We start from the raw sequence: 14,591 nt of genomic DNA on the forward strand, positions 1-14,591 counted from the left end.
AAATGAATATGAATGAAGGGGAACTCGCAGAAGAAATAATTTGTCTGCGGCCGCGCGGCGTGCGGGGAAGTGAGGAGTCAAGGGGTATGTGTGTGCATTCATAAGAAAAGAGGAAAGGAAGAGGAAAGGGGTTTATTTCTTAGGGCAGCATTGTCCACGAGGACATTCGTCGCCGCAGTCCAATAGACATGCATTATCGTCTCCGAAACTGCTGGCACGGCTGGGGATACGGGTATTGTCACCTCCGCTGTGAGAAGATGATACAGCGCCGTTTTGGCTCTCGGAATCAGTATCAGGAGCGAATTCGGGTTGAATGGTCGATGAGTGAATCCCATAGGCATGCAGACATCGGCGAATCTCTTTCGCAACTTCCATGTAGCTATCGGATCCCTCATCCTTGATCTCGCTTCCAACTTGGATGTGTATCGAGGCAACAAGCTTAGTGTCGCTCAGCTGCCACACATGTAGGTGATGCGAGCTTACGACACCGCGGATGCTGTTAATGTCCTCTTGGATGTGGTCAATGCTCATTCCAGCGGGGACCGCCTGCAAAAGAATCCGAGATGCGGCCTTGCAGAGTGGAATAGCCGAGCAAAGAATAATGACTGTAATGACGAGTGAAATTCCTGGATCGACGTAAAATCTCCAAGAATAACTGGTTAGCCAAATCACAGCCGCGGAGGCAATGACTCCAATGTTTCCCAGTGCGTCGCCCATAACGTGCAGAAAGACTCCTCTCATGTTGAGATCTCCATGTGAATGTCCGCCATGGCCTTTCTTTCCAGATTTCGGGATAGCGTGGTTATGAGTCCGATGAATGTCATCCTTGACAGCTTTAGATGCCGGGGCACTGTCTCCATTGGTGTACCGTAGTGTGCGACTCGTTTTTCCAAGTAAACTAGTGCGCTCCGTGGCGGTAGACTCGTCTTCACCACCGTCTTCAGACTCGCTTGCTGGTTCCTCATTTAGTTGGCTAGCATTGATGATATTCTGATATCGATCAGCCGGGTGGACATGAATGTCGTCCAGGTTAGCAAAGGCTCGCGGCTTCGATCCACTATAGCCCCAAGAAGCGCGCCGACCGGAACTAGACCTCCGGCTTTCCTGAGATTGGGATCCTGCATTCTCATTGCCGATTATTTGAGGGCGTTCCCCAACGTCCTCAGAATCAGTACGGCGAACGCCTACAACATTCTGAGGCATAACACTAGCAACAGTGTTCCTCTCGTCGGCCATCTTGCGGGTCGAATGTTCGTGGATGTGCCCTTCCTCTGCAGCATGCAAATCTCCCTCTTCGCCCTGTGCATGTTCATGTCCATGTTCCTCAGCTCCAGGGCCATGGGTGTGATCGTGGAAGAGTAGCAAACCAAGGATGTTAGACAACAGACCGAAACAGCCAACAACCAAGACCAGTTTGGGATTTTTCACTTCCTGAGGCTCAACCAGCCGTTGGATTGCTTCGAGGAAAATCGACATGCACAGCGCCACAAGGAAAACACCATTGACCAAGGCACCCAAGGTTTCCGCACGTTGCCACTGAACCAGTCAGATTGTCAACGAAAACGAAAACATATAAAACAATTATCCCGGTCTATCCACTTACGCCGTATGTGTATTGTTTAGAATTGGATTCTTGGTTTGCAACTTTCACAGCCCATAAGCCCACGATCAAGGAGAGGACATCGTTAAGCTAAATTTGGGATCGTTGAAGTTAGTATCTTTCTATTGCTTGTTAATAATAGATATAAAGCGCACCATATGAAACGAGTCGGCGACGAGAGCGAGTGAATGTACGGCGTAACCTGCAGCAGAATTCATCCATTGATTAGCGCAATGTCTCTTGTTTGACGCTATTACGTACGCATAGTTAAGAGTCACGATGAACAAGCACTTACCGACAATCAATTCTAGGAGAAAAAATATTGTATCAATGATCAACAGGATAATGATCCTGTTCGATTTCGAGAGAGCCATTGCTTGTAAACGATCGTAGCGCCAGAGGCGCGATTTTACACGGAATGGAGTACAAGTTCTGCGGCGTGGTCGTGCATCGGATCTGGATTTCCGGCTGGTCAGACTGGTTGATAGGAACGGATTGGGTGACCGACGGAGGAAAGTGCGCCAGTGCAAGATGAGAGCGAGAGGATAAAGAAGAAGCGAGGAAGGAATCAGTGAGGAAAAGGGAGAAAGTGAGTAAAAGGAAGGGGATTCCAGGAATTCCTCTCTTTTCTCTTGCCTGGGAGACAAAAAATGTCGCTCCGTCACGCCGCTCGGAGATACAAATTTCCGCCGCCGCCCCTCCTCGTCTCGCGCTGTTTGACGCAATCTCGGCTGCCGTTCCGAGCGTGCCTAAATATGCTAAATATAAAATAGATAAAGGATATATTACTATTATATCCTGGGTTTACTCTGCTATGCCCTCTGTATACATGATCATCCTTCAATCAAGACGTCATTTCATATATATTCATGCCTCGGTAGTACTCGCCATTCCATACATACATATAAGTAAGCCGTTTAAAAGAACTTGCTGGCCAAACTCAACAACTCAGAGGACCCTCCAAGGCCGCCAGTACCTCCCAAACCACCGCCTCCCTTGGTGAACATCTTGAGGGCTGTCTCAGCAGCAGAGTTGATAGCAGACTGCTTGTCTCCGGACTAGCAAAACAACAACGTCAGCAACAGCTGCGCGACACAATAACGAAAAGAAAAAGGAAAGAAAACTCACCGCGTTGCCACTTGCACTCTGTTGGTCAAAAAGCTTCTCAGCCTCAGCCATGGCCAGCCCAATAAATTGATTCTGTCCACCGCCAGAACCGCCACTAGTGAACTTCTTAAGTGCCTGCATGGCAGCACCAGCACCAAGCTCATTCGAGCTTGCAGGGGCACCACCACCGCCGCCACCGTTTCCATAAAATCTCTGGTGAGAGTTCACCATATGACTCTCATCAACGCCCTGGTTGGAAATGTTGCCGTGCTGTTGCTGCAAATAATTGGCTGCCTCGCTAAAGAACGACGAACTGTTACCACCGTGGTTCTGGGCGTGGCTAGCAAGGTCGGAGAAGTCAGGGCCGCTGGCACCGTAGTTTCCGCGAAATCGCTGGTCGCCATACGATCCTCCTCCTCTTCCGTAGTTCTCTTGCTCGCCGTATCCTCCTCCGCCGTAGCTTTGTTGTTGTTCACCGTATCCGCCGCCGTAAGACATGATGTGGTTATAAGGGGTATATGTAATATTATTGATAATAATAACAATAGGGAGTTCGTTCAGGGAGATGAATGTTGAATGGAAGAAAAGAGCAAAATCAGGAGAGGGAAAGGAGGGGGAGGGGTCTGTACATACAGTACGTAATGTAGGAAATAAACACGGAGAACTGTGGAGAAACAGCGGGGCATCTGATCGCATTTCGCTGGTGAGAGCCAATGAAAAAGCTGCTTGCGCCACGATCTCGACGTCATCTTATCGATCGAGTATAGGCAGTCACATTTTACCATACAGTCTCCGTACCAGCCTTGGCACTGCCTGACATAGCATTAAAGTTGTGATCTATCATAACACAGTAGATCACTTATTGAGTGTATACTCTGAAAATTAGATTGGTAAGATTTAGTAAAGAGTTGCTTGCTTAGTGCTCATACAATCAACCATGCTCTACAACAACGTGCTATCCAGTGCTTTTTACATATGCGCTCTAGAATAAATTAGGCGAAGAAAGCAAAAAGAAAAAGAAAAAGAAAAAAAAAAAAAAATCGAGGGAAAACAAAAGAAAAGAAGAAGCACTTAAGCAAGTAGAACGGGAAAAAATAGTCAATTTCAAAGCGAATATGCGAAGCATTGCCTTAGAATAAAACCATAAAGAAAAATAAAAGCAACAGTAGAAATTTGCAAGGCGAGAGTTTTTATAACGCCCCAATACAAAATAGTCCATATGCATCCATCGTCATGACGAATAACGGGAAAAAGAAGTTGTGGAAACAAACAAAAAAGGGGTTGCTGAATCGTTCTTTTTCATCAGAGTAAAAAAAAAAAAAAAAAAAAAAAAGAAAAATACATAGGCATATGGATTTACCAGAGAAAAAACAAACACGGTCACCCTCGCTCACCAGTCGTCGTCTTCTTCGTTAGATGGACGCATGGCGCTTCCTCGTTGGCGCAGAATCTCGGCAAGACCACCGGCTAGACTGGCATTCGAGCTGCTGTTGGGAGTCGCTCGACCACTGGCTCCAGATGAATCCTGCGAATTGATACTCACGGCGCTATCACGTGTTGGCGGTGCAAGAGGCTTACGTCCAGCAGCATTTGGTCTTTTGGCGGGCGGTGCTGGAGGGGCTGGTTTAGCCTTGGCTGCCGCTATTGCATTGCCGTTGGGAGCGGCTTTCGGAGCTGGGGGTGGAGGTGGCGGAGCTGGTTTGGCGGCTGCTATAACAATTTCTTCGAGATAGGCTTCAGGTGTCCATCCTTGTGCTTCCGTTGTTGTGTTCATGCATAGCCACCAACCTATGATTTTTTTTTAAAGTCATGAGTAAGTTGTGCAAAACAAGGGAATGGATTTTAACATACCGTTTCCTTCCTTGGAGACGATCTGAACGACTTCTCCAGCATGGATTGTGAGCTCATTGGCCCGGTCACTGGAAAAATCATACAAGACCTTCGCAGTAGGTTTTTTGGGCGCGGCTGAAGCTGCTGCCGGCGGTGCCGGCGGTGGTGGCGGAGGAGCACGAACTGACGCTTGAGATGATGTATGACGGTGTCCACCTGCAGCGGTAGCGGCAACGACAGGCTGTGGAACGACACGTGACTGTGCTGGCGTTGACCGGGGAGCAACGGGGGTCGCTGTAGGAAGTGCTTGAGGAGTTGGAACAGGTCGTGTAGTGCCATTTGGGCGATTCCCACTGAGCTTAGAAGGACCACCATTGGGGCCGCCAGGCCGCAACAGTTTGCCCTTAGTAACTGGTCTGGCAGCAACCTGCTTGGGCCGCGGTGTCGGCTTCGAAATCGAGTTAGGAGGCTCACCAGGGCCGGTGTGAATGGTACCACTCTTATAAAGATCGTCACGGGGAACGGTGTTGTCTTTAACTGTTTTAACAGTCACCAGTTTTCCGGGCTTTTTGTTGTATTCAATCCTAAATTTGCTCTTAGATCATGTAATCCAAATGTGTGAGATAATAATACTCACGTCTGCCCAATCTTCAAAGTCAACTGTCCTCTAAGAGCAGATGAAAGATGGGTGAAGAATTCAGTCTTAAAAACGCAATTTAAAAGTGGATCGGGTTCTTGCGAGCCCACGACCAGCGAGAACCAGTCATCCTTCAAGTTCGATGCACCGATGAATTTGATAGCTCCCACGGGAATCGTTCGTTCCGAAGATATGGAAAGTTGGTTATTGACAATGGCTTGAACAATGATATATACGTGTCGTGCAGTCTAAAAGTGGTCAGAATGTGTTTTCTGTAAGTCGGCAAATCTTGCTTGAAAGACTACCAAAGACCAAAAAATAAACAAGGAGAACTAGATAAGACTCACCAAAACCAGTATACGGGGCATCGGTTTACTCGAGCGACCAAATTTGGCCACCAAGAGCTCGCAGCGACTAGAGAAAAGAATCGGCTCCGATGCTATACACAACTGTTTTAGTCCAGAATCCAATCAAGAGCCAGAGAGAGCTTCCTTACCACTAATACCAGCACTACTACGAATTACCTCGCCAGGACCACCATTATTACCGATGCCAATGTAATCGCCCATGAATCGCCGAGACCCGAGCAAACTCATGCGGCGACGTTCCTTCTTACCCTGTAATAGCTTATGGCCTTGGTCTCGCACCTTAATGAATTCTAAGCCACCGGTGAAGCGACGCCAGAAACGTTGTATTCTGACCGCGCATTCTATACGATATCGTAGGTAATTGCGCCATGCCCGTTGAATACGAATAGCCATATTGTGCCAATAACGATCTCTCATGTGTTCAAGAGCGAACAAGGTTTCCGGAGTCTTGATAAACGCTTTTGTCACTCCCATTTGATACTCTTCAGCTGGTATACCAGTGTCTTTCAGAATCTGCTTAGCACCAGATTCTGCATCGCCCGTCCATGTATAGTCACCCGCGTATGAAGTGTGCTTAGATAGGAGGTAAAAGCGCTCGACAAACTTGTCGAACGTCTGACGATAAGCAAATCCTGCTCGTCTAATGCGAACGTTCTCTTGCAGACCGAGGTACTTGATCTGGTGAAGCACGTTCGCCACATTGTACTCAGAAGGGGATTTGTTCTCATTTGGCTTGATCGTTCGAATGTAAGAAGGTTGGCATCTCATCAGCGTGGTAACGAGATCATTTGCAGATGCTTTAATCTTATCGCCAGCAGTAGGGGGACGTCGCTTATCATCTTGGTTGACTTGGTTCGGGAACAAAACATGCACAAAGTCATTGCTCGATGACCCAACGAGATTGAGCAGATCCTTGAGCAGCTGATCCTTGTTCTTGTCCGTCATTCCTTCCACAGAGTAGCTGACATCACCAGCATAATGTTTAATGATGAATTGTCCTTGCCGATTTTCGAAGTTGGGATTCTGACCTAAGAAATTCAAACGTCCGACGAAAGTTTGGTCAGCAGCCGACGAGTCTGCGTGGGCAGTTGCGCATGCATCGTTCAGCGCAGCGAAGACGCCTGGTGGGCGCTTGTCTTCAATCAAGGAGCAAACCACCTTGTTATCAAAATACTTGATCGGCGTCCACTGGATCTGCTCTCGGGCGTACTCCTCCTGCTCAGCTTTTAAAGTCAACTGGATAAAAATTTGTTGTAGCTTCTCGTTGACGTAGTTGATGCAGAGCTGTTCGAAAGAGTTTTTCTCGAAAATCTCAAATCCATAAATATCCAAAATGCCAATTGAATTCGTGACAGCCGACTTTGCTTTCAAAGACATGTTCAAGCGTTCGACAATCCAATCGAACAGATTGAAATAGATGGCCATTGCTAAAGCATCCCGCACAGCAGTTGCTTGCACTTTGTTCAACGGAACTTCATAGACAGAGCCCCTGCGACCACCTCGTGCCGTCTCAACCACACGGATCGTGAGAGCCTTATTGACTTGGGCAGAATCGACTTCGAGGAGATAAGCGACAAAGTCGACAACAGATTGATCAATGATCGATGCGTGAGTCTGGTCATCTTCTGTGAACTGCACATTGCCCAACCACAAGATTGCAGCAAGCATGCGAAAGATATTATCCTGTTCAGACTGTGCTAGTCCAATAATTCTCATTGCCTCGAGTGTATCAGCGAAGTCGGAAGTGTCGTCGATGCCTTGGACATCGAAGCATTTCGAGCGGCTCGTGTATAGGTACGACTGAGGCTGTTGAATACCAAAGTTCTCTGCAAATATATTGTTGCGTTAGCGCTGGAAGGGGAAGAACGACGAAAGAAGTGGCCTTTTCATTATTCTCACCTCGATAGGCTTGGGGTGCGGCCTTGGTAAGCTGGTAGAAAATATGGAAGTTTCGTTCATTCGTGATTTGGCCAACTACTCTCGTTTTCTCCAGAAGATAGTTCGTAATGTTGGCACCGATTGGCTGTCCCTGTGTGTTGAATTCCAATTCCAAGTACTTGCCGAACCGCGAAGAATTGTTGTTACGCAACGTCTTCGCATTACCAAAGGATTCTAGAAGAGGATTTGTCGCCAAAACCATGTCCTTCGTTTGTTGAATCGATGAATCGGTGCCCCCTGAGACACTCGCAATATACTGCATTAATCGCTTGGCAGCTTCTGTCTTCCCCGCACCTGACTCTCCTGAAATAATGACACACTGGTTGTCTTTGTAGGCGTTCATGTTATAATATGCAGATTCCGCGACGGCAAAAACGTGAGGCGGCGTCTCAAGTCGGTTCTTGCCACGGTAGGATTCGAGGACTTGGTCGGTGTATATACCCACTGCCATCTGATTAGTTGAGAAATCGCAAACTGGGCGCATGAAACGTACGGTCTCGAAAAGGGTTGACAGAAACCAGCACATGGCCAATATATGTCTACACAAAATAATAGATCAGTATGACTCTCTCTCTTCCCACGCCATTCCAGAAGCGATCACCCACGTAAATTTCCCTATTTTCGAAGCGTAACTTGAGGTTGTCATTGATGGCCTCGTTGGAGACTTTGCTCAGCAAAGTGAGGTCAGATACACCAATCTCCTTCTTTTTTGTGCTCTCAAAGGCAGCTTTCTTGACCTGAGGCTTTCCTCTCGCATGTCGACCATCACCCACGTCGGCATCCGCTTTGGACCGGCCAAAACCTCGACTGCGCTTCTCACCGCCGGCTGGACGTCGCGATTGACCCTAATTTCAGAAATGAGCATGTTAACACGCAGGAAGCAAAGAATTGCAAGATCAACATCAGCGCTGGTCAAGACGAACCATTTTCTATGCCGTTGTGCCGAACACCGCAACCAATTCTGACGTATCAGTTTTGACACCTGTAAGCTGAGGGGGGGGAGCTAGACGTTCTCCTGTGCCGCTGTGTATTGGCTATGTACCCGGTAAGAAAAATAAGTAAATCAGGCGTAATCAACAATAAAGCAGCGCTCTATGGCAGAGCTTTGGTCAAAAAGCAACAAGATAGAAAGAGCAATGTGTGCAAGTGAGGAATGAGGAGCACGATGGTAGGGTCAGTTGGAGGCGGCCGTGCCCTGGTTCTCCGTAATTAGAACAGCGGGGGCCTGTCCGCTTGGCAGCTGCGCCACACATGTCCGCCACAGTGCCGCTTTCCCGACGCGTCATCCCGAGTGCTTCCCTAGGCATGATTTTTTTATGATTTACATTATACGATCGCAGCTGTCATGGCTCTATTGTGAATTACAAAATATAGTCTATACTACCGACCATACTGAGAGAGAGGGGGAAATAAAATAATGGAAGCATTTAAACGCCGCGTGGAGACTCCGACGTCATCGGCCCTTGTCTTGGTGCCTGATTAGGCACTGTTCTAGAATATCCGGCTGCTTCCATCGCCCCAGGCACCGACAATTCTTCTCTTGGTTCTATCACTACTTGATCAATACGTCTAATAGTACTACTTCAAAATAGGAACTGCTGGTATACGCGTCCTTCGCGTTGAATATATATTGATATTTGGTCCAGGTACTGCCAGTACACCGGCTGAGGATTCCCGTATGAGACAATAAGCACCGATATACCTAGAGAGGAGCTAGCTAGCAAGCCTAAAATTTGACATAGCCTTTGTCCTTGACAAACGTCGCATGCCATGGGATATCATTCGCCCCGGTCGCCGCCAACTGCGCAAAGAAATCGGCATGCGCAGGACCGTTGACCGTTGGGCCTGCAAGCTTGCCATCGTCCTGGCGCTGGTCGGCGTAAACGAATCTGGGAACATCAGAGCCTATTCACCAGCATAACCTCGAAAGAGAAGGATGGATGAGAACTTACCGATAACCCTTGGCTGTGTATGCGCCGTCAGCAACACCAAGCCAGTAGGCGGCTGCCGCCTTTCCCATACCACCGTTCAGCAACAGCGGTACAGGCAGGATGGCAACATTACAGATATTGCCTGTGTAGATAAACAACTTCTTGCCCTCTGTGGGCAGAGTTTCCCAGTGTTTGATGGCCTCTTGTGCGGCAATGTACGGGCTGACAACATTGACGTTCAAATCGTTGGTGACACGAGCCTAAAGAGTGATAAAGTTAGCATTTCTCTATTCTTTCGAAGACTGAAGAAGTATAACTTACACTCGGGATAGACAAGACCGAATCGGCGTCAGGCGGAGGAGTGATAGACCCGGCATTGTATACGACAACGCTAGGGGCCGCGTTGAATTCACTCTTGACTTTGTCGAAGATGGAAGCTAGGAGGCTGGGATCGGTATTGGCAAAATCAGCCTGCAGCGAAAGATAGCCTTTCTCGTTGATCGAATTCGTTCCTTTTCTCGAGACAAGAGCGACTTTGTATCCCTCTGCGGCGAACTTTTCAGAGACAGCGTCACCGATACGGGGGCCAGAGCCGAGAATAAGAACGGTACGGGTGGCCATTTTTCTCGAGGATGTAAAATAGCGTCGCAGCTGGGTTGCAGAGAATAATCTCATGAACACAAAAAGAATATGTAGATAGAAGTGTTGGATGATTTGATCAAGCTATGTCCCCGTGTTAATTCCAGAGGAAAGAGGGTTGCTTATATCAGTTCAGCTCCGTAGGATACCGAGCACTAAGTCGCTAGAATGGACTCCTTAATGGGGCTTCTGGTAATGCTCATTTCATGTGTATCTTTTTTGTCTTGATACCTAAGTATCCCGCTAACAATAAGCCGCGCGGGGTGAGACCCATAAGCCGCGCGGGACATCCTATTTTACGCTCCGTTTCAAATTTGAGCTACAACCTTGCAGGAATCAAACAAAGAGTGCCGTATGCAGCAGCGGCATCTAGGGCGCGCGGCATAAGGGAACCGCGCGGGTGCGAGGCTTTGAAATGAACATGGAACCGTCAAGTCTATGCTTTTTGATCTCGTTACTCGGTTCCCGGAACCCGTCTCTTAAGACTAGGTTGCCCTCGATGCCTGCTAGCTAGTTATAGCTTGATATATGAACTCCGAAGTTCCTAAATGGCGCTGTTGATGACGGCTGGTTCGGGCCTTTTTGGCCTGAAGTTTTGGAGCAACTGATGCTAATACGGCGAAAAATGATGTTATGACTTGGTAAACAAGAATTGACTCCGCAACTTTCAGGCATTGTTACTGATTTATAATATATTATTAATTCAATGTTTTTTAATTCAAAGGATTGTCTCACCGGAATAGGTAGTTATAGATATTATAGGTCGGCGATAAAAAAAAGCTGTCAAAAGTAGACTTGAGCACAAAGAATCAAAAATGGGAAAATAAAGGAAAAGGAAGACCTTTATAGGTCCTTTTAAAAACTCGCTAGAGCCTATTGATTTAATAATACAGCTCCAATAAGAATATCTCCAGATTTGGAAATTGGCACTACTAGTTAGGGCTACAACCTAGAGCCCTAACTAGACCCGCATTTGCCGCCAATGAATCACTTGCCTCAATTCTCCCTCAACGAAATCTCGATAATCGAGTCGGTACTGCCATGAAGCGTCTGCACAATCACATCACAAAGTTAGCACTGCCTATACTAGAAGATTCGATCTGTGGCATTGTTTCAAACGAAAATGTCTCATGTTATGAGTCACTCGGATCAGAAAGAGTTGCTTACGATGATGTGTGTCAGCCCAAGTTTGGAATCTGCCCTGGTGATAATTTCCCTCCACCCAGACTCACTTCGCTCCTGTGCATTTAGCATCTGAAGCATATTAAGGTCACGAATTCTGGTGAAGTTTAGCGTTATATAAATAGTTGACTGCGAAGTGGAAAGAAAAATTACCGCAGGTACGCTCTGCGATACTCGACATCACTCTATTTGATACCGAAACCACAATTTCGACCAACAGAATCTTGCTGCCCGGCTTCATGGCCGGTAAAATCTGCTTAATAATCTTGACACTGTTTTCCGCTGACCAGTCGTGGCAGATATGATGCAAAATGTAGATTTCTGCACCCGCCACCGGTTGGAGATCAAATAAATTATGCGGCACAAACTTCACACGATCCGCCAATTCGGGTGGCAATTGTGCAGCGCCCTGCTCAACGGTGTTTTTGTAATCTTCTACTACCATTTTCAGGTTCGGGTATCTCTGTGCGAGTTCTACACTCATGAAGCCGGATGACCCGCCGACCTATACATCCATCTACGTTAGCTTTTCACATATAGAGAGAAATGAAGGAAGCAAAATCAGAACCTACATCGATGACAGTAGCCTCTCCGAGTTCTGCCCACGGACGGATATTCTGTTATAACGTGTTTCTGGCTCTGGCTAGGGTCCTTGCCCACACTCTCCATCGCACCAACGAACCGAGCTTGCAACTTGGGATGTTGCTCGAGGAACTTGAATAAGGTCTCGTTCGTATTGAAGGCAGGATCGAAAGCAGTATCCTGCGCAGCTGCACAGTCTTGATATTTCTCCAGCGCCTCTGCGAGCTTTGCGCTGGCAGGGAACATCTGCTCAACGAAGAAGCCGTAGTAATCCATCATGTTACGATTTCGCAGAAGCAGGGCTGAGGAGGCGGTGTGAACAACATGTTCAGGGGCATTCTCGCGCACCATACAGTTAATAATTGCTTTACGCACAACGGTCTTAAGTTTCCTCTCAGACAAACCGACTTTTGCGGATATTTCTGTATAGGTGGCACCACCCTCCAGTGGAATTGCCGGAAGAATGTTGAAGTGGTAGATGGATTGTTGGGCCGCCTTGTCTCAGCTAATCGAACATATTTGATATACTAGTCTCCAAGGCATGCGCCGAATTTACTGAACCAAAGTGTGTATGTAGTCTAATGAAGGTTCTTGCAAGCCCACATGCGTGATTGAAGATAAGCTCAGCCCATCCCGGAGGACAAATTGCTGTACTACGACGCTCTATACAAACGGGTCAGTTGGCTTGAGAAATGACATCAAATAGAGGCCGGTATATACGAGAATTATCAAAATCTGAACGTTAATGAGTCTTGATGTGGTCAGCAAACAGAAGTTTACCAGTGCAGCTCGACTCGGGAGGAATGAACGTTCAAAGTCGCCAAATAGGCCGTTCCCTGCTTGGGCAGAGATTTCCATGCCCCAAACAAACACAATGGTGGCCTGGAGAGAGATAACCCATACCTCGCTCCTCACGCCCTGCCTGGTGCGAGTATATACGTTCGACATGGGCAAGAAGACTACTCTTTACAAAGATATCGGTGACACAGTCAACGTGCTGGAAGAAATGACTAAGAACGGTGTTGGCCTGTTGCTTAGGCAGGAGGTTTATAGAAGGCTGGTCGCCAAAGGGTGGGAAAGGTTCAAGTACACCAGCACTCTCACACAAGCTCTGCAGTATATCTCGCAGAGGAGGAGCATCATATTTCGCATCGCTTACAGAGAGGGCACAAGATCGAAATTGCTTGCAGAGGACAAACAGTGACAGTGGTCCGTGATAGTAATCGACCATATCCACCTGGCTGTGGAAGACATGCAAGTCGGTACAGTCATCGCTGTACAGCGAAGGATTCATCAAATGATCTTCTTCATCACTCTCTTCATCAAAACTTGAGGCTTCTCGGGTTGATGAATTGGCCTGGTCCATGCTCTCTGCGATGCTGACCGAGAGGCGGCCGAGCTGCGATTCTATGTTAACCAGGCGCTCGTTGCATTGAGGGAGCTCACGGTTAAAACTAATCTTGCGCTCACGGCAACGAGTACATGCTTGGTCTGAAATGGACTCTTCTGAGTGTTTTTGGTTCTATTTTCTCAATCAGCGGCAGCATCTTCACTATACCAAGAACGGATGCGTTTTGTATATACTCTTTTTCGATGGCTAGACAGTGTAGAATATATTTGACGACTTATGTTGAAAATCTGTCTCAATTGGTTAAGAAGAGATCTCTTCGACTAGATAAATATGCTTTATATATATTTGCCAGGGCACACCTTACAACACCCTTATGGTGCTGACTGAATCATACGTAAGCATACGCAGGAAGGCGTATGGTTACTTTTTGGTCCGCAACTTGACAGACGCTCAGATACCTAGGTAGTCTCTCAATTAGTGTGATATTCTAGCTTCCAAAGACTAGTCGTGGTACTACAGTTACTAGAAGCTATTGTTGGTGTAGTTACCTGGGTACGTATTGTAAAAATATAATTACATTTCATTGAAACAAAATTACAGACATGTCACGGTTGAGTCATTATGGCGGTAAGTTTCCTCACTGATGAGAGCCAATACTTTCTTGATTTTGCCGCTTGTTTTTCTATTTCTAGAAGAATACCAACCCTTTTGCAGTAGTTACAGCTTGGTAATGGTAAGATGCCACCCGTATTCACACTCGGAATTAAGACCCAACACTATGTACCAGAAGCGGCTTATCGATAACTCACAGCCACTGAATAGTTGGAAGCAGTTAATGGTGGATTAATGCACTGTAGTCTAGAATCCTATATGCCGAGCTTCGCACATGAATGCTGCTGACGCTTGGGCTTGTGAATAGTGTATCCACCATTGTCTTAAAGGCATCCCGGGCTTCCAGTCAATTTAGGGGCGTTACTCCGTGCTCTGTATGTAAACTTATACTGAGATAAGCCTTAAAAGTCGCGGGGGCCGTTTGCGGGCCGTTTGTTAAAAAGAACAAGGTTGTACTCGAAGATACGAATGGAGCCAGTTCTCGTTTGGGCAGTCGCATGTGCTTTCAACTGAATATTAACCAGTAAACAGTAAGCCACCAGAATGGGACCTCTTAATGGGCCTTCTGATAAATGTGTAAATTATACCTTGTATTCCGCTGTCAACTTGCTAATGACTTTCAGTGATTGGACAAATGTAAAATTGGGCAGAGGGGCAGGGGCCAAAAAAACTGGCCCAGACGGAATTGACATGTGAACTATGTAAACAAACGGTTGATGTCAATGTCGACATCATGCTTATAGATAAGACTTTGTCAATATTTGTGGATTGCTTGCTCTTTGTGGCGTTTTTAGTGTGTGCAAGGTAAAATTTG

At 47.0% G+C, this 14,591-nt stretch overlaps 4 protein-coding genes across 4 annotated transcripts, besides 2 other annotated features; all 4 read right to left on the bottom strand.

Annotated features, from left to right (window-relative positions):
• Window positions 1-132: 132 nt before the first annotated feature.
• UA08_06063 (hypothetical protein) lies at window positions 133-3,205 on the bottom strand (the record flags this gene model as incomplete). Its single annotated transcript, XM_020268755.1, has 7 exons — window positions 133-1,536; window positions 1,604-1,690; window positions 1,756-1,850; window positions 1,896-1,951; window positions 2,028-2,358; window positions 2,577-2,658; window positions 2,729-3,205. The coding sequence occupies 7 exons, from the start codon at window positions 3,203-3,205 to the stop codon at window positions 133-135; spliced, it is 2,532 nt and encodes an 843-aa protein (XP_020118684.1).
• Window positions 3,206-4,097: 892 nt separating this feature from the next.
• On the bottom strand, window positions 4,098-8,406 carry UA08_06064 (Myosin-1; the record flags this gene model as incomplete). The annotated part of the gene is made up of 9 exons (XM_020268756.1): window positions 4,098-4,495; window positions 4,559-5,121; window positions 5,175-5,422; window positions 5,522-5,613; window positions 5,671-7,368; window positions 7,442-7,924; window positions 7,974-8,019; window positions 8,086-8,325; window positions 8,404-8,406. The coding sequence occupies 9 exons, from the start codon at window positions 8,404-8,406 to the stop codon at window positions 4,098-4,100; spliced, it is 3,771 nt and encodes a 1,256-aa protein (XP_020118685.1).
• An 800-nt stretch (window positions 8,407-9,206) lies between these two features.
• Window positions 9,207-10,032, bottom strand: UA08_06065 (hypothetical protein; the record flags this gene model as incomplete). The annotated part of the gene is made up of 3 exons (XM_020268757.1): window positions 9,207-9,369; window positions 9,433-9,671; window positions 9,733-10,032. 3 exons carry the CDS (start codon window positions 10,030-10,032, stop codon window positions 9,207-9,209), a joined length of 702 nt encoding a protein of 233 aa, XP_020118679.1.
• Window positions 10,033-10,193: 161 nt separating this feature from the next.
• Window positions 10,194-10,263: a repeat region (Identified by RepeatMasker using a combination of RepBase library and repeat library created with RepeatScout).
• Window positions 10,264-11,046: 783 nt separating this feature from the next.
• On the bottom strand, window positions 11,047-13,180 carry UA08_06066 (hypothetical protein; the record flags this gene model as incomplete). Its single annotated transcript, XM_020268758.1, has 6 exons — window positions 11,047-11,100; window positions 11,218-11,304; window positions 11,429-11,737; window positions 11,805-11,849; window positions 11,893-12,314; window positions 12,718-13,180. 6 exons carry the CDS (start codon window positions 13,178-13,180, stop codon window positions 11,047-11,049), a joined length of 1,380 nt encoding a protein of 459 aa, XP_020118590.1.
• A 1,105-nt stretch (window positions 13,181-14,285) lies between these two features.
• Window positions 14,286-14,378: a repeat region (Identified by RepeatMasker using a combination of RepBase library and repeat library created with RepeatScout).
• Between the last annotated feature and the right edge of the window lie 213 nt (window positions 14,379-14,591).

The sequence above is a fragment of the Talaromyces atroroseus genome (genome assembly GCF_001907595.1).
Source record: "Talaromyces atroroseus strain IBT 11181 chromosome Unknown scaffold_8, whole genome shotgun sequence".
Lineage (NCBI taxonomy): Eukaryota > Fungi > Ascomycota > Eurotiomycetes > Eurotiales > Trichocomaceae > Talaromyces > Talaromyces atroroseus.